Source organism: Acyrthosiphon pisum, chromosome A2 (genome assembly GCF_005508785.2).
Source record: "Acyrthosiphon pisum isolate AL4f chromosome A2, pea_aphid_22Mar2018_4r6ur, whole genome shotgun sequence".
Lineage (NCBI taxonomy): Eukaryota > Metazoa > Arthropoda > Insecta > Hemiptera > Aphididae > Acyrthosiphon > Acyrthosiphon pisum.
The window spans coordinates 13,320,599-13,348,247 of NC_042495.1; the positions used below are offsets into that span (position 1 = coordinate 13,320,599).

General features: G+C 32.0%; 2 protein-coding genes across 4 annotated transcripts; one reads left to right on the top strand and one right to left on the bottom strand.

Annotated features, from left to right (window-relative positions):
- Positions 1–4,756: 4,756 nt before the first annotated feature.
- Positions 4,757–10,416, top strand: LOC100166548 (coatomer subunit alpha). 3 transcript variants are annotated; one of them, XM_016804163.2, is made up of 4 exons: positions 4,783–4,905; positions 5,048–5,153; positions 5,790–6,199; positions 6,907–10,416. In XM_016804163.2, the coding sequence occupies exons 3-4, from the start codon at positions 5,803–5,805 to the stop codon at positions 10,200–10,202; spliced, it is 3,693 nt and encodes a 1,230-aa protein (XP_016659652.1). In that variant the 5' UTR covers positions 4,783–4,905; positions 5,048–5,153; positions 5,790–5,802; the 3' UTR covers positions 10,203–10,416. The 3 variants fall into 3 exon arrangements, with proteins under 3 accessions (XP_001950394.1, XP_016659653.1, XP_016659652.1); XM_001950359.5 differs by lacking the exon at positions 5,048–5,153 and having other exon boundaries at positions 4,757–4,905; XM_016804164.2 differs by lacking the exon at positions 5,048–5,153 and having other exon boundaries at positions 4,779–4,895.
- On the bottom strand, positions 10,245–27,649 carry LOC100158963. Its single transcript, XM_001952499.5, has 4 exons — positions 27,445–27,649; positions 22,680–24,394; positions 14,302–14,456; positions 10,245–10,844 (listed from the first exon to the last, which is right to left on the bottom strand). Exons 1-4 carry the CDS (start codon positions 27,447–27,449, stop codon positions 10,620–10,622), a joined length of 2,100 nt encoding a protein of 699 aa, XP_001952534.2. The 5' UTR covers positions 27,450–27,649; the 3' UTR covers positions 10,245–10,619.

Genomic DNA, 27,649 nt, shown 5'->3' on the forward strand with positions numbered 1-27,649 from the left:
GCCGTGGCCCGACCTCTTTTTTGAAAAATGTGGCCGGCCGGCCATATTTTATTTACTTCATAACTTTAATATGAGCATGAGTATATTTAAACCATGATTATGAATAAATATATATTAGGGTACCTCTATATTAAATAATTAAGATATTGAGGCCGGGAAGTTTGAAAATTGCCCAACCACATTTTAAAAACGTCGGCGCCACCGGACCGTGGTGTAGTATATTATACATCTCGATGCCACGATTTAAGATACCATCTGAAATCGTTATTATGACACCGTCAAGGATAATATTATTGTCTATTTCAATACTCAGTGGCGCGGTTTTAAAATTTAAGATTATAATAATATATTATTAATATTTATTATTTGTCATTATATATCAATTATCGGCATTCGGCACATGAATATTATTCATAACAATAATACCTAATTAATATTACCTATATGGCTATTTATTTATTAAATTTATTTGCGTAAACACTAAACACAAATTTCAGATGCATCAACCAACTAGCACAGAATAATTATTCTACTAGCATTGAAAAGCGATAACTAGCCTACTAAATAGTGGCTACAGTGGCGTATTTAGGAATTTTTCATGGAGCTAGGGGTCCAGCTAATTTTCTAAACACATTTAAGTGGGGCTCCTTCACACCCCCCAGTAACACACTGTAGTCTGTAAATTGTAATAGAAATTCAATTTATTACAATGCATTAAGTTATTATATAGCATTTTAACTTCAGACGCTCATAAAAAAATATTGTGTATTAATTTCCACTAACAACAGCTAATGAGTTATGAGAACTATTTTATTATATTTTCCAGTTTTATGACCGAGTGAACATTTTTTATCAACAATCAATATCTAACTCTAAAAAAAAAAATAAAACTCGTAAATTTAGTATGCCTATAAATAGCTCAAAGAGAATAGCTATGTTTCGAAAATATTATGGTGCATAGAAATTGATAATATAAATATTCAATGAAAATGTCATACATCTGCGGTTAGGTATATATTTTTTTAAGTTACAAATACTTACAATAAAACACAAAATCGATTTTTTCGAAAACTGGTTGAGTAAAATTCTCAGTTATTCGTTAATTTTTGTTTGTTTTTTCTGACGCCTTTCAAAACCATTGTCCATTACGAATTTGTTACTTTTGACCATCAAAGTAACAACTAGATTCACTTTCCTACCAGAAAAGATGCTATTGAAGAAAATCAGAGCATTTTTACTGACCAAAAAGGTGATGGACACAAATTAAAATTATAATAAATTAATAAAAAAAAAGCCCTGCATGTCATTGTAAAATCACTACATTCAACGCTTTGCTCAGAATCTAAAATGTTTTGGCTCATGAGTCATGGGCCATGGCTAATGTATTTATGTATATTTATTTTTTGGTGCTCGAATACTGGTTTACTCATTAAGCCACTGTCCACTACGAATTACATAACATTTACAAGTACCATTGTACATTTGTACCAATAATTACGTAAGAATTGTGTAAAAACTAAAAACATACACGTCAATAGATGAGTTCATTTCAAATTCATCACTGGTTCGTCCGCATAATAATAATATAACTGTTTAGTATATAATTATTTTTTTTCCTTTTGCAAATTGCTAATATTTTCAACAATTGTTTATGTTCACTAACTTCACTATCTTTTTCCAAATAAGCGAATTGGTTGAGAATGCGCTTTCAGCCATAATTGTTGTGCATTTTTTATGGAGGAAATGGTGAGATATATCATGAGTCATATTTTATTTGTCATTGTATCTGTCATAATGTCATATTATTATATTATATATTTATGACATTATGACAGAGACAATGACAAATAAAATATATATTAATTAAATCTAAACTAAATATACTTAATTGAAGCTATTAGCCTATTTCTAATTATTATGCAATGATTCCAAATAAATTTCTGATAATTCATAATGTTACAATGAATTTAAAAATTCACAACTTCTGCGTACCTATACAATGTTGTTGCCGTTGTTGGTAAATACTCTTTCGTCATTAACATTTTACATGTACTTGTTGAATTGTAATTGTGGAATAAAAATCCCCGGGAAAAAAGATCCCCTGACTGCAATATTACTCACAACCACTTACCACATGCAAATGGTGAACAATTAATATTTTTTAAACGTTAATTAGTATCTATAATTAGCACATTATTAATATTTAATTACAAATACATATATTACATTATATATTTATATTATACTATTTTATATCATTCAAAAAAATTATATTTTGATATAAATTACGATGTTAATTTTTCGAAAATTATTTATAATATTATATACATATATTATTTTATTGAATGATATAATATTATAGTACCTATAATATAATTTAAGTACGTATTTGTAATTCAATATTAATAATGTAATAATTATAGATGATACTCATTAACGTTTAAAAAATATTTGTTCAACCATTTGCAAGTGGCTGTGAGTAATATTGGAGTCTGGGGATTTTTTTTCCTAGGATCGGGGATTTTTTTTCCTGGTGATTTTTATTCTGATTGCCGTTAAATGTCTATGACGTTTATATCTTTGGCGATACAAATATTCAGTGTCTTTATTATTGTTTTTTTTTATTTATTGAACAATTTGCTTCAATTATAAAAGTTAATAGCGTATAAAAGCATTTACATTTTTTTTTTTTAATTACAATTTCTATTTCTTTAATTATTAAAAGTATTACTATATTATTAGCTTATACAGTTCTAATTTTCTAAATGTTTTAATATATTATTGTGTAGGTACACTGTACACATCAGGTATTATCGTGTGCAAGTTTAATAGTCAGACAATTGTGGATCGAATCTAGGAAAAAAATCCACAGTAAAAATTTCCCAAAACTATACCTAACTGTTGGATACGGGCGGTACCCGTTTCCACCAAACGTGTATCTTTCCCTTTTCCACCAATACCAGTTTCCACCAAATGTGTACTTTTCCCTTTTCCATCAATACTCGTTTCCACCAAATGAGATATTGACCACGTTTCTACCAAGACACGTTATACACTTCGAGTTTCGATTATTTTAAAAGCTCTTGTAAGTAATATTAATGTAAACAATTATTTAATATTTGAAAAATTACATGGGCAATGCCGGGTGAGACAGCTAGTAATAATATAAATGTGTTCTGGTAATTAGGCTTTAGTTTGTCAATTATTGGATATATTTATTAATGTATATGACCATATATATGATATTATGTATATATTTCATTATACTATACACGCTTATCGTATTCCATTATAAGTTAAAGTGTCATCATTCTTACCATTCTATCGATTAACCATTATCTATCGATATTATCTAACTATCTTAACTTTGACAATTTGACAGTTATATTATTTTAAATAAACTTTAACATATGATTTTTTTTACATTTGACCAAATTTATTAAAATTTAATATTTTCTTTATTTTGTTGTATATTAATTTATTACTTACAAGTTACAAGAGCTTTTAATATAATCGAAGTGTATAACTTGTCTTGGTGGAAACGTGTGAAATGGTCAATAATATCTCATTTGGTGGGAACGAGTATTGGTGGAAAAGGGAAAGGCACACTTTTGGTGGAAACGTGTTACGCCCTTGGATACAGGCGATACAGCTGTCAAAAATAATAATTAATAATAATTATGTTACCAATAAGTCGGTATAACTTTTTCGCTTATGCACCCCTCCTTAGAATGATGCATTTATGAACATACCTATACAATTCGTATGCTTTATGAGTTATGACATTTTCGTACCTAGGCTATTTATCTATTGTTATTAGTTATTACTGTTATATCGCTCCTATATGTTACTTTAATACTTATTTAATATATTGTATATATTTAGTTATTTATCCAAGTATCTTCATTATGTTCTATCTCGTGAAAGTCGATTGGCGTTAATATCTATGAAAAAAAAATACATAAATAAAAAAAAAATAATAATAAGTAATTTTAACCATTCTTATTAATCAATCAAAAATTAAATTCGTAATGACCTACAGACTGCTATATTATGTACATATTGTAAAAAAAAAATATCTTATAAATAAAAAAAATGTAGGTATAAACTATAAATATAACATAGATATAATAAAATTATAATTTATAATAATAATTTTCTTTTTGATTTTGCCATTATATTCAACATTTCATTTGGTGAAACTGATATTCCCCAATGAACGGATAAAAAAGTCAGCCCTGTTAAACGGTCATTTACAATTTGGTTTCGAAGTAGTGTTTTTACTCTTTTTAAAGTTGAAAATGATCGTTCAACTTCAGTTGTGGATACTGGGAGGGTTGCTAAAACTCGTAACAAATGGTTTATATTTGATAATAATAATAGATGATAAAGGACAATCATGATTATTATGTTACAAATCTATCTTAACTTTGGTACCTGCTAATTAGTACTGTGTATTAATATAAATAGATATTTACATTTACCATGATACCTATATAATAGTAGGTATCTACCGCAGCTGCTAGAGAGCCTTGATATTAATATCAAGGCTCTCTAGCAGCTGCCAATTGAGTGCCATGGTTAATAGTTAAAAACATTAATCCACTAGATAGCGAAACGTGTGCATGACTTTCCCCTGTTCGGTTAGCACAGATTTGATGTGGAACAAAAGGTAGTGATCCGATTCCGTTACCAAGTTGCCAGAAAATCGTGGAGTATATTATGCTACCGTGGTAGCGGTTGGTACACCGGGCCGGGCTATCAGTAACATACACGTAAACAAGTTGAACGAATTGAGTATTGACGATGACGAAAAATATCACTGTTCCGACTTTCAGTAAATACTAAATCTGAAGTATTTGCAATTATGGTGATATACTACGTACAAAATTAAGGTATTAAAAAGTAAGTGCATTTTATATAATAATAATTGAAACAAAATATGCATTTGAAAATGTTTTGATGATTTTATGTTAAGGTTCTTTTGCTGTTTTTCTCTCGATAACACTAACCGTATTGACTTGTGGGTGTGTGCTCTGTTTTATAGAAAGTATATGGTGACAACTGTTTGGTGATTAGACCCGGCTTGTAAAACACTTGGTTAAATAAATGCATTCTTAGAATATATTGGTCACCTTTCCATATGACCCAAAGTAAATATTATAATATCATCTGTCTAGCTGAATAGTTGTACAAAATATTCAGTCTGTTTTGAAACTAGAATTACTATGAAAACCCTATTTGGTGATTTATAAATACCTAGTTGAATAACTTATTGCTTCAGATAGAAAATAATAAATTGAACCACCTAAATTATTATTGATGTAATTTAACGTTATCTGTATTTAAAAAAAATTGATGACTAAATCTATTTGAACTACCTATATAAATCAAAAATTTGTTATAGGTTATTAACTGTTTCTAGTTTTGATATAATTTATTTTAAAATTGGATAAAATGTATGAATCCTTAGTAAAATAATTGTCCTGATATATTAAATTTGTACTGTGCATACAGTGTTGATGTTTTACAAAATCCTTTTCATATAATCTTTGTGTGTATACAAAGTTGATTAACACTTTATGCCTATAATCTTAGTATCAAACTTACAATAATACCTTATTTACAAATTTAAGTCAAATTAAGTTAATATCTTAATATCTTATGTGCAATATCTTTCAAATCAAATCTTTGAAATAGATATTTCTTCAACCATTATTATTGATGGTAGTAATTGCTTGAACATTGTATTTTATAACGTAAAAGCTTATTGTTGTTTTAAATTACAGGTAAATTATAATCATGTTAACAAAATTTGAAACTAAATCGGCCCGTATAAAGGGTCTTACATTTCATTCAAAACGGCCATGGATATTGGCAAGTCTTCATACCGGGGTAATCCAATTATGGGACTACCGTATGTGTACCTTATTGGACAAATTTGATGAGCATGATGGACCTGTACGTGGTATTAGTTTCCATAGCCAGCAACCTATATTTGTATCTGGTGGTGATGATTATAAAATTAAAGTATGGAATTATACTCAAAGACGATGCATATTTACATTACTCGGTCACTTGGACTACATACGTTCCACAATGTTCCACCATGAGTACCCTTGGATATTAAGTGCATCTGATGATCAGACAATAAGAATCTGGAATTGGCAAAGCCGTGCTTGTATTTGTGTTTTAACTGGTAAGTACAGTGAATAATTTATAAATTTTCGTTGATTATAATAATCTTCTTATAATTAATGGACAATGTTATAAGTATACTTTTTAAAACTTAATACATGTTTTAAATATTGATTTGCAATGAAAAGTACTAAGTAGTTTCCATCTATAATTAAGAGGATGTTAACACTTGGTGGTGCTATTTGTTTTCTCTCTCTCAACTCTCTCTCAACATTGACAAAATTATCCTTTTTATTATTTAGTTTTTGAGTAATGTTAGACTAAAATCACTAAAAAATATATTGAATAATATTTTTGTGGTTTGACATAATTTTATCTTGTCTCAAAATTTAGTAATACTTAGGTATTATTTATTCATTTAAAATTGAAATTAAAAAAAAATCATATATAAAATACAAAACTAATATATTATTATCAAACCCTCAACTATTATCTATAATTTTTATAATTGGTGGTTTAACTCTAAAACCATAAAAAAATGCGTTAACATATTTTGTGTATTTTACATATGGATTTGAGAATGAATATAAACATAGCAGTATAAAACTGACATACTTTTAAGAACTAATTTAGACACGCATTAAATATTATTTTATACTTATTTCATTGTCTATAATTGTCTAACATTCCTTACTTAATGTGTATACTTATAGACTTATAAGTATTATAATATATACTTTATATTATATTATATTGTATTAATTTCAGGTCATAACCATTATGTTATGTGTGCTCAGTTCCATCCATCTGAGGATTTGGTGGTATCTGCATCTTTGGATCAGACTGTTCGTGTTTGGGATATTTCTGGACTACGCAAGAAAAATGTAGCTCCCGGTCCCGGGGGACTAGATGATCACTTAAAGAATCCAAATGCTACAGATCTATTCGGTCAAGCCGATGCTGTGGTTAAACATGTGCTCGAAGGTCATGATCGTGGTGTTAATTGGTGTTCATTCCATCCTACTTTGCCACTTATTGTCTCCGGTGCTGATGATCGTCAAATTAAATTATGGAGGATGAATGACTCTAAAGCATGGGAAGTAGACACATGCCGTGGACATTATAACAATGTTTCCTGTGTTGTGTTCCATCCAAAACAAGAGCTTATTCTGTCAAATTCTGAGGATAAAAGTATACGTGTTTGGGATATGACAAAGAGGACATGTCTCAATACATTTAGGCGTGAACATGAACGATTTTGGGTACTTGCCGCACATCCAACCTCCAACTTATTTGCTGCAGGACATGATTCAGGTATGATTATATTCAAGTTGGAACGTGAAAGACCTGCATTTACACAATTTGGTAATTTCTTATACTACGTAAAAGAGAGATTCTTACATCGTCTAGATTTCACTACCCACAAAGTGACCACTGTCATGCAATTAAGAGGCGGTGGACGTACACCCATTTACAGCATTAGTTACAACCCAGCTATAAATGCAATGCTTGTATGTACTAGAAATTCATCGAACCTTGAAAATAGCACTTATGATTTATATCAAATGCCTAAGGAATCGGCAGACAGTAATGTTTCAGAAGTACCTGATAGTAAGAGGTCTAGTGGTTTGATGGCTGTCTGGATAGCCAGAAATCGGTTTGCCGTCCTAGACAAAACACACATGTTGGCCGTGAAAAATTTAAAGAACGAATTAACGAAAAAGAACATAGGACCCAATAACATTGATGAAATATTTTATGCCGGTACTGGTTTATTGTTACTACGTGATCCCGAGAACTTAACATTGTTTGACGTTACACAAAAGAGAGTATTGGCCCAAGCTAAGATTGCCAAATGTCGATATGTAGTATGGGCAAATGATGGGTCATTACTGGCAGTTTTATGCAAACATAATATTTATATTTGTAACAGAAAATTAGAAATTTTGTGTACCATACATGAAAATTCCAGAATAAAATCAGGCGCTTGGGACGATTGTGGTGCATTTATATATACTACAAGCAATCATATTAAATATGCTTTGCCAGATGGCGGTGACTATGGAATTATACGTACATTAGATCTACCTATTTACATTACAAAAGTCAGTGGCAACCAAGTGTTCTGTTTAGACAGGGAGTGTCGACCAAGAGTGTTGAATATTGATACTACAGAATACAAATTTAAATTGGCACTTATCAAACGGAAGTATGAGGAAGTATTGCACATAGTCAGGAACGATAGATTAATTGGACAATCTATAATAGCATACTTGCAGCAGAAAGGGTATCCGGAAGTGGCATTACATTTTGTCAAGGACAACAAGACCAGATTCTCATTAGCACTGGAGTGTGGAAATATAGATATTGCTTTAGAAGCAGCTAGGACTCTGGATGACAAGGCGTGTTGGGAACAACTGGGCCAATCCGCGTTGCTGCAGGGCAACCATCAGGTAGTGGAGATGTGCTACCAGAGGACAAAGAACTTTGACAAGCTGTCGTTTTTGTATCTGATCACTGGTAACCTGGATAAACTTAGGAAAATGATGAAAATCGCCGAAATCCGCAAGGACGTGTCTGGGCATTACCAGGGAGCGCTACTGCTGGGTGACTGTCATGAAAGGATCAAGATACTGAACGAACTGGGACACAAGTCGCTCGCCTACCTGACGGCCGTCACTCACGGTTTGGTCGCTGAAGCCGAGACCATCAAGGAGGGCTACGAGGGTAACCTGCCGACGGTAACTGCCGGCGCTGTGCTACTCAGACCTCCTGCTCCAGTCAGCCAGGCTGAGTCCAACTGGCCCCTATTGACCGTGTCCAAAGGTTTCTTCGAGGGCGCCATACTGTCGGCGGGCAAAGCTTCAGGGCTCATCGACACGGCGATCGGCGAAGACGTAGGTGCTGAGGAGGAGGGTTGGGGGGCCGAGGCGGACTTGGGACTCGAAGGACGCATATCGCCTACGCACTCGGAAGCCGAGGAAGAAGCAGCGTCGGCGGCCGCAGCAGACGGTGGTGGTGAGGATGGCTGGGACGTGGGTGACGAAGAGGTGGAACTTCCGCCGGAAGTGCTGGTGTCTCGACAACAAGATGCCGACTATTTCGTCGCGCCGCAGCCGGCCGCCTGCCCGTCGCTCGCGTGGTCGGCCAACAGCCAGCTGGCCGTCGATCACGTCAAGTCAGGTGACTTTGAGAACGCGTTCCGGCTGCTCAACGAGCAGATCGGTGTCACCAACTTCGGGCCGCTCAAGAGCCTGTTCATGGACTCGTACCTCAAGTCGTGCACGTCGTACACGCCGCTGCCCACGCACCCGTCGCTGTTCGTGTACCCCGACCGCAACTGGAAAGACGGCGGCGGAAAAGGCCACAGTAGCAAGCCTGTGCTGGACGTGAAGCTGGAACAGCTGCTCAGCGAGCTGCAGGCGTGCTATCAGTTGACGACGGCTGGCAAGTTCCCGGAAACGGTGGCCAAGTTCCGATCGATACTGGCAGCCGTGCCGCTGCTGTGCGTGGACACCAAACAGGAGGTGACCGAGGTCACGCAACTGGTGCACATATGCAAGGAGTACCTGGTCGGGCTAGTGATGGAGACCGCCCGCAAGGAGCACCCGAAGACCACCGCGGACGACCAGAAGCGCATCGCCGAGATGGTCGCCTACTTCACGCACTGCGACCTACAGATGTCGCACAAGATTCTCACACTCCGCACAGCCATCAACGTGTTCTACAAAATTGGCAACCTCAACACAGCCGCGTCGTTCGCCAAACGGCTGTTGGAGCTGGGCCCGCGGGCCGACGTCGCGCAGCAGGCTCGCAAAATGCTGCAGGCCTGCGACCTGAACCCGGTCAATAAGCTACAGGTAGCCTATGACCAACACAACCCGTTCTCGATATGCGCTTACTCGTTCGTGCCCATCTACAAAGGCAAGGAGGAGGTAAAGTGTCCGTTCTGCTCGGCGTCGTACCAACCTACGCACAGAGGCAAGGTGTGCAACATATGTCAGATATCGTCCATCGGCCGAGAGTCCACTGGACTGAGGATAACCGCTGCGCACTTCCGGTGAAAAATATGATGTTTTCGTTTTGAAAAATATAACGCGCGCGAATTGTTCCACTTGTGTTTTTTATTTTTATTTTATTATTACATTTAGGTATAACCCTTTGCATATTATATAATTATGATTTATGTTCGATATGTTTTATTTATATATATATATATTATTACGTACGAAAAGTATTTTATTGAATAAATAAATAAATAATACAACAACAATGATAGTGAATATACATTTTCTTTAGAGTTTAGAGACTAGAATTAAATAAATAAATAAATTCGTATAATATATCTAGAGACTGACAGTGGCCAAGTGCACTATTGCATAAACAGTATATTACGAAGTGTACTGCACTAATACACTTGTGACAACATGTAAGTATATCATAAATAATAATAAATAATCATATATTTGAGTGGTCAGTTATTAGAATCGACCAGCAGCTAAAGCCATGATGTCTGGGCTGATGGGGGCGCGTTCGCGTTTAACCATAGTGTGGGTGTGACTCCTCATCTGCGGTTGAGTCGGGTGCAATTTGCACCTGCAGTTGCTCACCACCTTTATGATATTGTTGAACATGTTGCCGTCCCGGCACTTAAGCTGGACGCGAACCATTTTCACATCCCCGTCGGCGCACTGCAGAGCTTCCACCTATTTTGTAACATAAAAAGTATTGTGTATTATAAAATATACTGGAACATTTAATACAATTGTGAATCTTGAGCTATTAAAATTAAAAATATTTTATATATTTTTAACTACAAAATAATAAGAAAATTTTCGACATTAACACGAATTTTATCAACATTTTAACTTTAAATGCTTTTAGAAATATGTAGGTAGTTACATAATATTATAAAATTTTAATATATGTTATTATGTTGTATATTTCTTTGAATTTTGGATTTTGAAAAATTGCTGTAAAACAACCCATGTGGAAACTCGTATCACATTACATTTCAAGGTTTTTGACTAAGTATAAAAATGTTTATCAACATTTATGGAAAAATAAACTAACAAAATTAGAAAATTCAAATGTCTAGAAATCACACCAATGGATCCAGAATATTTTGAAAAATATTTTTGTCTGTGGTTCCTCTTTTTTAATTAGGTAAGTTATATAGTATTACATAACGTATGTATAGGTGCAACAAACAAATTGTATAGATTTTTTTAAAACAGGTTTTCGTAATATTCCTTTTTTCCTATGTTTTTGTTAAATTTTACAATTTTTAATGAGTTATCAATGCTGTTCCTATTCAACATTGAAATAGATACGCATCCTTTTTTTCTGTGTTCTATAATCTATATATAATATAGAATATAGATTATAGTTTTTAACCACCCATGAAAAAAAATGTGTATATCATAATAATATTAAGATATACACATTTTTTTAAATTAAGGTACTAATAAATTTAGCTACATACATTTCAACTGAAAAGTCAAAATCATTAATGCCTTACACTAGTAGACGGTATTGTCAGTGCCTAGACATTAACAAACAATATAGGTAATTTTGTAAAAATCAAATATTTTTTAATACATTTACAACTATGATTAGAAAATTACCTTAATACTAGTTACCACCGGTAGACAACGTTAATAATTATATGTTTAACAAAATATTTAAATTGGGTTAGAAAATATGTAAATTAATGTTGCACAGTAGGGCGTAACATAAATTATATTAACATGTTTGGCACATCGTCAAAAATATATGTACTTCAAAATTGTAAACACGTTTGGGCTCATTTTTAAAAACACGTTCGGGTGTATCCGGCGTATTACGAAAGACACGTTTGCCGTTTGGGCGCAATATTAACAATATTGATTAAATATGTACTAGGTAAATGGTACCTAGGTATAACATAATAGGAAATTTAACAGTCTTTATTCTTTATAAACATTTTAGAGAAAAACAACTTAAAAATTATAAAATAAATAAACAAATTATTATTAATTTACAGAGTAAAGCAATTTTTTTTCAACAATATTAACTAAATATTATGTACTAGGTAAGTGGTAGGTATAACATAATAAGAAATTTAACAGTCTTTATTCTTTGTAGACTTTTTAAAGAAAATAACTTAAAAAATTAGCAAATTTATGGAATGAATATATAAATAAATATAAATTTACAGAGTAAAGGAAATTTGTCTATTTTTTGTTTTAGCAAACTCATCAATCACAGGATTAAACAATCAAGGATTAAAAACATCAAACAAATCATTAAAAAATTTAACAAATTTGGCTCTATATGCTGCTCTAGCTGATAATTTATTGAATGATACTAAAGTCAAAATACCAGCACTCACCGAATTACTTAAAGTTTGGGTTGCTAGACATACACGCATTGGTGAAAAAGGGGGTAGATCCAAATTAATTTTTTTTAACTTGCTTGCTAATCTTGGTTTATTATTACAATCCACTTTATAAAAATCTTCTATATCTCTCCAACTATATAATTCATTTGCATTTTCAAAAGTATATTTTTTAAAATTGTTTCTTACTGATTTTAGTAAATGTGGGGAATCGTGCATAAAAAATACATTTTCATTGTTGTATGTTATAAAGGGTTTTTCTTTTGTAACATTAAATGGTACTGATCCATATCTTAACCTGATGCACATAATTAATAATTATAAATAATAAGTTCTAATCGATATATTAAATATTTAAATATTAGAATTTATAGTTAATTTGTATTCTACTAACAGTGATCTGTCTGTGTTGGTCATATAATCATCCTTCGTAAAGTGAATAGACAAATTGAAAAACTTTTTGGCAAATCTAAGTCCACATGTTTCTAATATTTACTATTTTTTTATTTTGGCCATTCTATCCATTTTGAAAACTATAAATACAAATAGGTAGCAGAAATTAGTATGGTTATTTTTTTGATATAAACAACTCTAAATAACCAGAATATTTAGGTGTATAATATACTTACTTGTTTAAATCTTTCGGAAATTTATGAAATGAGATCGTGGGAGATGATGTCTTAGCATAAGTATTACAGTTAGACACTGCATAGACATTTTTGGAGACCATTATTACTATTATTAGAATTAACACCAATGTGAGTATTGCCGATATTTTGAACCGAGGAACTTGATAATATTTATGATACAAAATTAACTATTATTATCATAATATTAGTAATTTAGTATTATAATAATATTATAATCGTATATAGTATTTGTAATTAATATTCAAAAAAAGCGGGAATTTATACAAGATTAAGGGGTAAAATAGGCAACTTTTATAACAATCTCGCGGGGCAATGATAACAATTTGTTCGCCCCTGTTTTAATACAGAGTGTCCTGTATTATCGTATGTAGTATTTGATATTATCTATAAACATTGATCATGTCCACGGTTTAAGATTTACATTATGTATATATATTTTAAGCCGTGAGTTGTGATAAAAAAAAAAAAGTAGTTAAATTAAATTGGGCAGGCCCGGGCCTAGTCGGCCTACCCTGTAAACACGCCACTGTATAGCCGTATCAGTGGCGTATTTACGGGGGATGATAAAGGAGATCAATTACCCCATACGCGTGCATTTTACAAATATTATAACAAATCGTACATAGGTACCTCCCAAGTCCCAAGTATCAATTCAATAGCACTGGTTGTAAATACAACTATATCATGTATCCGATGAATGGCTATATCGTTTACTTAATTTTGCTATACTATCTCCGACATATACCACAACCCGAAAGTTTCTATGATGTTTTTAGACCCTATATAGGTACTGATTAGATATTTAGATAAATCGATTTTACAACGCACTACACTTGCTCGTTTGCCGTGTCTAATTCAACGGGCAAATTCAATGAACATTTTTCACCAATTATGACCGAAGGAGTCCGGAATGGCGTCATTAGCTAATACCTAGGAAATATTGACAAAATATGCATCATTGCCTGAAATTAATGGGTGTTATTTTCTACAGTCAATATATCACATACGCAGTTTAGCTGACTTGATCGGAAATATCGTTATTAAATTGTCATTAACGCCCTTAGTTCCTTAATTATTACGTCTTTGACGGTAACATAGTATAATACTTCAGCTCCAATCTACACCCATGTATACCTGTTGGTTGTCAAACGGAGAAGATCGATGCCTCTGACTCAACGAGTTGGCCGAAACAAGACAGCGGTCGGCGCATACGGCTTCCACAACGGGTTTGGTGGACACACACTGTCCGTCGGTGATGTATTTGGTCGACCGCAAGTTGCAGTTCATGTCTGGAAAAATTGCACAGGTGTTATAAGAAAAAATCGAATACGTAATGGTTGTTATTAATCATTAAGTATAATAAAATTTATAAATATAATGTATTTATACATATTATAGTATACACGGAACGGACCCGATAGGACCAGTCTAGACCCGAGACATAGATGTGACCTATAAGAACCAATATACTCAAGCGCGCCCGTAGGAAAAAATCCCACCAGGGGCAAAATAAAAATTACTTATAGTCTCTATAAATGTGCAATGTGTATATTATTTACATAATAATATAAATATAGGTATATAATTAAGTGAACCGTCTTCTGATCTCACATCCATTTGATAACTTATAAATATGTACAATACAGCAAGAAACAATACATTTTAAAATACGTATGCGATCGTCAGATTTTTTTTGGGATACAGGTATTTTAAGGTTCTCTTAACGATTCCCGCACAGCTGGAGAACAACAAATCCAAATTCCAAACGTAGGTATGAGACATAATAAATTAATAAATAATTGTTTTTTTCAGCTGCGAACTGCAGTGCAGTGAAACTATAATGAATATTAATAGAGTAATACACATAATAATATGAATTATGATACCGGGAATGGCACTGTTTTTCTCGTTGATAAATGTCATATGAAGTAGGTACCTATAAACAATCCGATCAACGTGAAAGCCAACTATATAATCCTTGGCCTAGAGCAGTATTTCTCGATATTGTGGTCGTGACCACGTTCAAGGTCATGATATTTGTAAATTGGATCGCCAATACGTATTACGTACATAATAGTATCGTTAATACTTAATAACAATTATAATTTATATTGTATATTTACCTATGCCATGACATTTTGTTATTTTTAAGTTGATTAAAAATGTGAAAACGTATAACTGTTCGCTCAAAACAAAAAACCCACAGCAGTTGTGCGCACAGTTAATTAATAAAATTTTAGGACATTTCATTACATAAACGCCATAACTCATAAGTAAACTGCAATCAACAGAATGCGAATCGGACACACATAGTTAACCCATCAACATCTGATGAAGAGGGAAGACCCCCCCCCCCATTTGTACCAGCTGCGGCATACATCTCACAGTTAAGCACATCGTAACCGAATGCCTCCAATTTGAGACAGAAAAAGGGGAAGCAGGAGTTCCATACAATCTCGCAGATGCCTTACAGCCAGACAACGTACAAAACACCATCTATTTTTTAATCAATTCTAAGCTAATCAAGCTCCTGTAGCATATACGTTATAATATCGTTCATGTAATTCAACTTAAGATATAATATAACCATCTGTAATATAACCAAATCTGTTTTAGCCAATTGCCCTAGATGCCGAAGCTCTAATAAATAAAAAAAAAAACGTCATAAGCATTAATAAGCACTTTTAAAAATATTCTTAATTACCTAACATTTTGTCAAAACTATTTTGTGTTTGGTCACGGTATGTTTGTCAGTGTTAGACTAAACAGCTGAGTATCTATATTAATAATCAGGGCTGTGAATTTGCATGTTTTTTTTTTTGCTACATCGTATTAATAATAATAAACTAAGTATTTTTGAATACGAAATCATAGTGTAAATCTTTAATGTATATCTTGTAAATTTAATTTATTTCTGAAATTAAATCATTATTATTATTATTATTATTATTATAAAATAGCTAACATAATTTATAGCACCTATGTATAAACAAACGTTTTATAATAAATGCTGTGCAAAAGCGATAAATTAACTATAATACGGTACGCTTACCTGGTACTATTTATGGATATAAAGAGCATTTTTTATGACTGTTTTTAACGTTAATATTATTTTTTTATACCCAAGTTCAAAAGTGCACCGGTGTGCTAAAAAAACTCCATTTGAATATTTTAAAAACCTATATTTTATTGAGAGTAAAAATCGACAATATTTTGTGTGCCCTATGGGCTATGATGTCTTATATAGATATTTTTTTTTTCATTCTCATCGGTAAACAATTAAATAGCGGGTAAGATAGTGTTATGACTATGAGAAACGTTATTAAAAATTAATTTCTATTAGATTGTATATTTTGTATATTATTATAATTTCTATCAATATTATATGGACTGATATCGTTATCTTATTCCTAGCTAAAGAATAGAAATACATAAATCTTGACTTAACTGAGTACCAGATGTTTGTATAAATTATTATAACACATCTTAAATATACGTATAGATACTTAAACACGAATATTGGAGAATGTAAAATAATTGTCCATGAATTATAGGTTGGGTAAAGAATGAACTAATTTGAGTAGATCAATAAATGGTTTAGTTGCAGTGGAAATTCGATAGGCAAAGGAAAACAATAACCAAATTCTCAGACTGTGAATTAGCAGACGACGACAGTCATTATGACTCTGTTAATTATAAATATATTTATATATAGGTATAACAAGGAATAGGTCCAAGTAAATTTATATTTAATGGGCTTACTTTCTCCCCATTCAACGAAAATTAAAAAAAAACTCCAAAGTCTTTAACTGTATGAATTTAAATTTTTCAAAGTTTACAACTTTATAGCTTATAAATATTTTTACTTTTGTTCGAATATCCTTTATTTTATAATTTTTCATGACCTGCAGAACTCTATATATGTTTTCATGTCTTTTATTTACTACTTTTAGTTGTTTCTTCTTCCTTGAAAAAATTATAAATTATTAAAGAGTACCCTTTTTCAATCGAACTTTACACGAATAACTTGTTACTTGATTACAAATATGATTATATGAAATAATAAATGTACATGTTTATCGCACTTGATTTATTGACTATTTAATATTTTCCATTTGTTATGAGTTCAATATTACTATATGGGTGTATTTGCTGTATTTAATTAATATATAATTTTATTATAAAAGGCAATGAGTAGAAATCGGATTTATATGCAAATGCATATAAGTATCGAAATAAGCTTTTGGAAATCTGATGAGAAGCCGCATAATAGGTATCGTTGAAATTACGACCGGCCTTTATTGCCAAAGATAAGAAGACATACTCATATGTGACATATATCTTATATAGTTGTTATATATTATTTTATATTAATATATAGATAGATTCGTTGTTCATATAATAGAGTTCATGTGTTCGACGGAAACCGATCAGGGCTAATATTTTATAGATTGAACTGATTAAAGATAAATAATGGAAGAATAATGGGGAAGAACTTTATGAAGAAGACGAATTACTTTTTAAAACTTTTTTATACCTTTTTTAATACTTAATTAATTAATACATTTTTATATCATTTTAAATAAAATGTTTTCGATTCAATTTTAAGCACATGTTTAAAAATAAATTCATATTTTGTAGCATATTAAAACATTTTTGAAGCAAATTTTGTGCATATAAATTCAGTCCCTAGATTAATGAGTAGGTACAACATTTACTATTTGTTATATATCTAGTATCAAGTATGAATTATTATGTAAATATATTAAAATTATAGAATATGGTATTAATGAAAAAAGCCAAATTTAAAATTTAAAAAATAAACAAAATATGTTAACATGTGATTAAAAAAATTGTCAGCCAATAGCCCAGATGCCCAGTCTTATCTTGCTGTTTATCAAAAATTATTAACAAAATGCTCCCGTGCCTTGTATTTCATATAAATTATACATTCACCGGAAATCTTTAATTAACAGATTAATATCAAAAGTATTAAAAATAGTAACTGTTTAATCAACATTGATCCCAAAATATTTTAACAAGTTGATTAATGAGTACAAGTGTACAACTAACAAACTATAGTAATAATTTTAATTATGAACCTAATAGGTGGATAATTATAGTGCACTTCATTTAAAAAATTTCTATCAGAACTGTGTAAATATTATGTTATGGTTATATAGACTATAGTACCTTGGTACACGTCCGATAATTTATTAATTGTTGCAACCGGTGTTAAATGTTTTTTTAAACGATTTTCACTATAATACCTATAAATTATTAAAACCAGTATTATAGAAACTACATTTTTAATTATACATTTATACCATCAGGCATCATTATTTTATTTTTATAGAATATAACAGTTTATTCAGTTTAAATCATATATAATTTTCAACATAATTTAAGTCGCTAAATAAATTCCTATCGTATAAAAGTGATACAACTTGTCATATGGTATACATTTGAAAGCAATCGAATTAAGGAGATAAATATTATGGAATAAAAATTATAAAATATATTCAAAAAACTACCTATCCACTAACGTCGAGTGTGAATGGAAATTTAGTTTAATAGTGAGTTTAAATGAAGAATAAAAATGTAATAACAATAAAACAGATTTCGATCATCATTGAAATGTTTAAAAATTGACTAAAAAATGATTAAATACTCCGATGACAGAAGAACAACGTGTAAGTAATTTATAATTTGTAAATAAAACATGAAATTGTAAATTCATAGAATTTGAACAATATTGGAAAAAAAAGATTATTGTTTATTACAGCTTATATTAAATTTGGTTAGTGACTAGAGTATTGTGTGCCTACATTTTTTTATTACTCGCCACCTGAGAAACCAGAGTAAGATTATAATGCCACGTTATTCAGGAGTTATGCTTTATTTTGTGTACTTTGGGAAGAAGAGGTCTTAGGGATGCTCATAGACCATAGTTTCCCATCGAATTGCCCCGAACGTGCGCAAGCCGTTTGTATGGGGGGCATGTGTACAACAAAATACTACCAATTTTTTATGAAAACAAACTTATGGAAAAGATAAATATCACGGGTTACAACAAATTTTTCACATTTGTGAGAGATTAAAAATCACCTAATAAAAAATCGAGGTTCATGACGTTTATGTACCCAATTAAATGTGAATTTTGTAAATCACAGACCTATATACGCTTTCTCCCAATGAGTAAAAAATAAACATAAATATTTCAACAACGGCGAGGGTATGACATGGATCTTAAAGAAGTCCTGCGGCGGATAAGTTTATTTTTATTCTGTGGATCATAATATTAATATTATGTACATATATAGTATATATAATATACTACATTATAAATAAATCTAATACACACGCAAAAAGTTATAAAAATATAAAATATATATAAATGTACATAAAATATAATATATATACAGAGCAAACGGGTCTACATACGTATTGGGTACAAGATCAATGAAATTGTGATTGACCGTCTGCGTATGAAAAATGACACTATTATTATAGGACCTGATGTGATGACTGATGAGCAGATATAGCTGCAGGTTGTTTTTCAACAACTCGTATAGATACATAGGTACAAGGTACCGGTACGTCATATAATATTATTATTATTATATTGTTATTATATTATATATAAATTATAAATCCCTCGATAAAATTGTGCTTTTATTTCACGTGCAAAGTACGTATCAGATGAGTGAAAACTAGGTGAACCAGTTTCTATGATAAAAAAAAAACGTTGTAAGAACGCTCCAATATCGTTGTCGGCAGTGGTAGTCTAAATATCCGGTTTAATCAAGGAATATAAGAAAAATATAAAAATATTTTAAGATGTTAATTAGTAAGTAGGTATATCGTGTTATGTATACCCACCGGCACAGAAAATCCGGAGACGATAGTTTACGTACGTGCGTTATATTTTCGGGGGTGCAAAACTACACGCTTGCAAGGCCTGGAATTTTTAGGCCGTACAATCGTATAATTTTAATTCATCGTTGCTCTCGTAACATTCTACAGTAGAAGTTGGCGAGTAAATTGGAAATTGTTTCCAACTTTCCAGTATGAAGCGACACGCACAACTAACCTCCGTCGGTCACCTGCTTAGCAATGCGCCAAATACCGGCTACTGTTCTTCATTTTAAATTAATTTAATTTGTGTTTGTGATTTGAACAATATTATTGAAAATTATAACAATTATTGAAGTACTACTGGTCTCGGTTTTATAGATAGTTATATACTTTCTGAGTAGGTAATTAAAAAGCCAAAAATGTATGTACGTATACATATTATTATATTTATGAGAATGCGCTATGTTAGTAAGTAATAACAGATACCTTGTTTAAATATGCATAAATTGAGTGGTCGCTAAGAATGTGACTTAGGCGTGCGCATAGGTGCAGCAGAAGGTTCATGTACGGCCGCGGCATCTGCAACATTTTTTGGCTAAATATTATTGGCTTGTGCCTTGTAGGCCAAGGGGTGTCGCAGTTATAGCCGCCTAGTCACAGTCGGTGGCCGCCCGGCCGGGACCATTCATTAATTTATTAATTATTAATTAATTTAAGTAGAAAAAATGGATCTGAACGCCTATGCAAGACATGTGTAAACATGTTATAGTAAATATTGTGAACGAATTTAATGTTATGTACTGCGTACCTACAAGACGTATACATTTATAATTTGATGAAATAATTTAAGAGTGTTCCCGAATTATATTATTTTTAGTTAAATCACTTAAATGAGTGTGATTTTATATATTATTTTGGTTTTTAGCACATATTAAGAAAGCATTCAATCTCACAGAAAAACAGTGTAATATTAAATTGCATTCCTGCAGCCTGCAGGAATAAACATGTTTATATTAAGTGTGTCAATACAATTTCAATCCATACCTATAGTTGTTCCGATTACGTATAAGCCAATGTTATAGCGTTATTATTGATTGAATGTATTATTTACCATTTTTCATAGACAGATTGTGTGATAAATATTTATTCAAACAAGTATTTTTTTCATCTGATTGTATAGTTAAATAATGTTAATTATATGGTTTTAAGTTTTAATTATTTAAATTTATTGCAATAACAAATAAAATCCATTCCCTAGTTGCCAACTACTGAACTACATACTTGACTACCATATGACAAACAGACTAAAGTACCGTAAAAATGTCGTTTCCGGCTGTACTTCGCTTAGGTCAAGACTGGTTCGATAAGAGTGGTCACTATCAGGTGTAATAGTTACAATGAATATATTTAAATTACTAATTAATCATGCAAGAAAACGGTATTTTTTTTATTTAATCGTATTTCACCGTTTTTTACCTCATATTATACATTTATTAAACTTTTCAGGTATAATACCATGAGTATTTAAATTTCAAACATAAGGCAAAATACATTTTTGTATTATACATATTTTTTACACATTTTCTACAAAATGTATTTATTATATATTACATAAATTGCAAAATATACGAAATTTGTACTTTATTAATATAACCTAATAATTTATCATAGTCGCGTACACGTGAAAAACGATAAATCATAATTGATCTTTAAAGTATAGATCTTTGTAAACCTAAACTAATCTTATGTTCAAATGTTCAAATGATAGAATTATAGATTGATATATTGGAAAAAAGTTTATTTTTTAATTATTTTTATCTCTAAATCAACCGCCTTTTTTTTATAAAAATGTTTTCCTTAATTTAGGTTGTTATGGAGGTACTAAATATTATGGATATACGTAAAAATGGTAAAATTGATAAAATTACAAAATCTTGTAAAATTTGCAGTGTGGAACTAACATTTTAAAAGTTGTCAAAGAATGGTCAATCGGGACTTTTTATTAGGTACTAAGTACTTATTAGGAATCTAGGTTAGTTAACAAGTTATTGTCCCTCCCTAAAGTTTATCTAGGGGGCGCCATTAAAATAAAATATATTCAAAATAGTTTTAAATACATAACTAATACTAAACTATAAATAATATCAAAGTACAATCAATTATTTTAGGCACAGGTCTTATGGCAAAAATAAAATTATTTATTGAAAACTAGTACAAAAGCGGGAAGTTTAATGTAATTTCAGAGTCTCAAATTGATCACAAATATTAGCAGGATACCCGCTTGAAAACTGATACTGTCTCACCAACATCAAATTAACTTTTTAAAAGGTACTAACTTTTTAAGTTTAATACCGATTATTGCGATACGGTATGATTTCATACCGTTCAAAAAGTTAATATTAAACTTAACGGTCTTAACCAATATTATTACAGGCTAATTGAAAACAAATGTCCAGATACAAATCAGTATGGTGTCATAATATGTGGCAAAACTCAAGACACATAATAAACTAATAGAATAACTGCAATGTTTCCAAAATTGAATATTAATTACATTTCCCCGTGCAGCGTCGTATAATATGAACACTGAACAGTAATTATATAATATAATATTATAATTATTTAGGTACTATACACCGGACTTTTGGACTCACCTGTTTCTATATCGAAACTGTCATCTGCCTTTTGTTGGTTAGTGTTGAGGTACGAGTCAATGATTTCGTCCATGGAGGGGGGCGTCTTCTGCTTGATCTCACTGTGCTGTTTAGACTTGAGCATGTCTCGCAAGAGCGATTTCAACACGTCCTTGGGGTTTAGGTCACCCATCACGAACTCCGGGCCACCGGATTCCGTTTGGAGGGAGCTCAGAGACGGAACACTGGCGGGTGGACTCCGAAATGAAAAACTGGAGGGTGGGCCGTTGAAGTACTCTTTGGGTGGTTCCGACACCGGTCCCGGCACTCGGACCGATGTGAACTGCTGCGATGGCGATCTCGCGTCGTATTTCTCGTATTTGACCGCCGCGGCTGGCCACTCGGTGGCCTGATAGAACTCGCGGTATTGCTGCGGACCGCTGCCGACGTCAAACTCTCCCACCACCGGTTCAACGATTCCATATTTCAACGATTCTCCTCTTTTTGGTGGACCATCGTGTTTCGGCGCATTTTCGTAATACGGCGGTGCTAACTGGTGGTCGCGCTTGTGCGGATTTTCGGTATCCCGTTTTTGGGAAATCACGGAAGTCCGGTCCGACCTGTCCTGTTCGTTAATGTAACTGCGGTCGAGTACGGCGGACGGTTTCACTTCATCCGGGACGTATTCTTCCACCTTGTATGTGAGTGGTTTCACGAACCCGTAATTGCTTAACTTTGGGACGGGCGTCACGGTGGTTGCCCGGTGCGGGGACTGTTGGTGGTTAATGCCCGAGCTCCGTCTGTTATCGGTGATACTGTTTGTGTCAACAGCGGCGGCGGCGTTAGGCGATTTGTATGGCGTGAATATAGGTGGAACAATTGGCCGGAACGAGTCTTCTTGCAGCGCATAATCACGTAACACTTGCTGTTGATGATGCTGAACTCCGCCGTCCAAGACATGTTTGGGTACCAGCACAGTCGCGAACGGTTTCGACGACGCTACCGCGGTTGCATTTGCCTTGGCGTTGACCACGAACGCGGTCGAATTTCGCTGATTACTAGTGGACTGGGGTGGCATTTGTGCGGTGGTGGTGACAGTGGAATGAAGCGACGACTGCGATGCCTGGTTTTGTGCCTTCAAGATCCGCCTGACTTTTGTGCCATTGAATTTTGTCTTGATTTTAGATTGTTCTCCGGTGACAGTAGGCGCACCTCGGAAGTCCACCGTCGAAGTCGCGTACTTGACTTCGGCCTCAGACCGAGGTACCGAATAAATGGGTGACTTGTGTAATGGGTCTTTGGTGTCAGCGGACACAGCGACGTTCCTAGCGGTTACGATGTATGTAGACGGTGTTACCGTCCTGTAAACGGAATCTGTAGCTGGAGTGGTTGAACTAGGAACAGGGGTTGTTCCGGCGTCCTGCAACGGTTTCCTCTTGCCCACGGGCGCCGAGGTGAAGAACACTCGCACCACGTCCATCGGCATTTCCGTGGTCCTCGATGGCAACTTCTGTTCCGCGTTCGCTCCAAAGTCTCTGACGTTCGACAGGTTGGCGTATACCTGCGCCGGATACACCGGATATGCCTTATGCTGCATGGCGTGATTCTGCAACGTTTCGTTACTGACGGACGCCGTCCGGTGATTTTTATACTGCACTTCGTCGATTTTTCTACTCTCCCCGGCACAATTACCGACGGCGAAACCAGAAACCACAACGATCCACAATTTAATTGCGCTGAAACACAAAGTACGCCATATCGGTGTTTATCAATGATTTCGAAAAACCGTGAGTATAAATAGTAGGTAATACAATTGTATTAACAATGATCCAAATTTCAAAACACTGCAAATAGCAAAATTCACCTGCAGTTTTTATTAATATGATATCATATTATTAGACATAATTAGGTGACCTATAATTATTATTGTCTTAAAAAATTTAGGTCTATTCAAATATTTTATATATTTTTTGATCTTAACATTCATTGTGAATAGGTATATACAATCCTTAAAAGATAATATAAGCATATTGATATAATGTTCGCATAATATTTTGTATACAGAGTGAATACTAAGCATATGGTACATATACTAAGTATATGGTCACCCTCATTTTTGACTTTAGTAATGAATGTATTCAAATTATTATTTTTGGAATTTTTAAATTTACCTACTTAAAGACTAAATTTTCTATATCTTGAGATTTTTGTACTACCTACTTATGGGAAATGTCCTGTGGCATATAAACTTCTGTTTTTTCAAACAAAAGCCCCCTTTTACTGTAAAATGTCATTTTTTTGGAAATTTTGATTTAATTTTGCTGTACATAATTGAAAATTTTTACGAGTAGATTCTTATAACTATGAAAGTATATTTGTACTAAGGATAGTAGTCCATAAAATAGTTTACATCTATTATATCATTTTGGATCTTGTAGGTATTTAAAAACTTATACCATTTAATATGTCAAGGTTTTTAAAAAAATATATTCACTATACAATTTAGTATTTACATTAGAAAAATAATTGAAAAATAGAAATTTGTATCTCCGCAGTCCACAGGTTCGGCCACCCCTTAGTAGGTAGTACAAAAAATCTCAGGAATTTCAAATTATGATCATTAAGTATAGGTACCTATTTGAAAATCCAAAAATTCAGATTTTGCATAGCTGCATAAAATTGAAGAAAAAAGGGAGTGAGCATGCTTGGTGAGCAGCTATAGGTTAAATAGGTACTTATGTATATCACACATGAAATAGAACATTATCTTGTATTTTTTTTTAATCCTATATTTACTTTTATATTATTGTGCCTACCTTTTAGATATGTATAGTGTATATATCTATTACCTACCATATACGTACGTTGTACACTTACTGCAGCCTTACTGGTTCAAACCATCTCATGTTCAGACAACCTTCTAGGTTACAGTGTCACTGTCAATGTTTATTTTTATAGATGTCTTAATACCGTATCTACACCACATCCTTTATTATATTACTTTCAATATATGTAGTGTAAAAGTTAAAAACAAAGAAAACCATAACCATTATCGGCTGCTAACTACTTTCCCGCTCCGCAAACACAATACTAAACCAATCCTGTTTATGATTTATCAGTTTTGTAGTTTAAACTCTACGCACTTTCAATATAATTAATTTGATACCCTAAACGTTTTTCTTTTTGTTCCACTTTTTGATAAGTGAGACACAGTGTGACAACATTACACTATAAACAATGTTATGTATATCGCATTTCACTTTCATATTATATTAATTTAAACTTCTCTCTCGTGTAGCATTCTTACTTCATTTATCGATAAAAATGTATTGTATGCAAACAAATTCTTTAATAATTAGTCTTATTAAGTTGAACAAGTTTGATTATACTGGAAGTATAAGAAACATCTAAAATGTCAATAAAATAATCTAAGGTTTTCCGGATTCTCGTTTAAACAAAACCAATAATTTCGAATGAAAATGAATTATAGATGATTTTATTATAGTATATTTTAAAGAATATTAAAACGATAAAATATAGATAAGACGAGAAGAAATTTAAAATGACAGAAAAGATTTATAAATAATGTGTATGTATAGATCAAGTTCCGTAAATGTGTACAACAATAACAATACTAATATTTTATGTCACTTCAAAAATCCAAACTTTAGACATCATAATATTTATAAATAATAAAAAAAAGATTCAGTTTTATTCGATGTATAATAGTGCACGCCTGTCTACTAACCAGGGTTCGAATTTCAATGCATTTTCATTTTTTTTTTTATTGCTTGATTAGTTGATTCCAAGCTCAAAATGTGTTTCAAGTGCATACTATTTAAACACACTATTTAAACTATTTTTTTCCCATTTCGTTAAAGTTTTAGGATTTTTTTATCGTTTTTAAGACGCCCCAAGAAATGAAAAAAAATTGAATCCTATATATATCCTAATATGTCTACTTAGTGGCTATGGCATAAAATAATATGTATTTCAGAGTGACCAGTGCCTATATGGAATAGTACAACTTAATTACCTAATTATGTTTCAAAAATTAGAATATATTTAATATAGGTAGACATTTTAAAAAAAGGCTAGGAAGCAGGTAATCGCTCTGCTGTATAGTTAAGTGTCGAGTGTTTCTCGTCATAGAATAGGTTACGATGTTTACCAAAACAGTTATTTTAGAAATAATAAAACAGTTTTTAATAAAATAAATGTTTGGAGATAATGATGGTAAAACTAAAAAATTTTTTTCTGAAATATGATTTTAGATAGTCATTTACTATTTTATACATAAGATAACCACAATTTCTGTAGTATATAGTAGTTACCTATATTATTATTTTGGTTATGAAAATTTAAAATAAAAAAATATTTATTTTAATTTTTTTTTTAAATTTGAAATAACCAATTTATAGAGAATAATTTATATTAATTTATACATCATAAATAGGCATAGAAATATAAAAATAGTAAGCTGGTATTAATTAACGAAGACAATCACGGGTCACTGAGTTATCTATACATAATACATGTATATATTAGTATATTAATTATTAACATTCATAATATCATATTAATATTACTTTTATTTTTTTTTTTTTTACTTAAATTAACAATTTTTAATGAATTTTAAGTGATTTACTTAATTACATTCAGTTTGTATACTAGTTAATAGTCTAAATCTAAATAAATAAAAATAACATCACATTAATGAAGAGGTACCTATTCAACTTACTATAGAAATAGAAATTAGTTAATACGAATTTTTTTTTATATTTACCTCATTTTTGCAATAACACAATCAATTCGGCTTCTAATATGAACTGTATAACAACTTAATCGACTTATGCGTTAATAAAATAAATAATTACTTTCGTTTAATCACAAACAAACATAGTAAATTCAAAACGTAAAAATACTTCACTCCAGATGTAAGGACGTCAACAGACTGCGTCAGTGGTGAGCTAGGTATTGAGTTGTTTGCT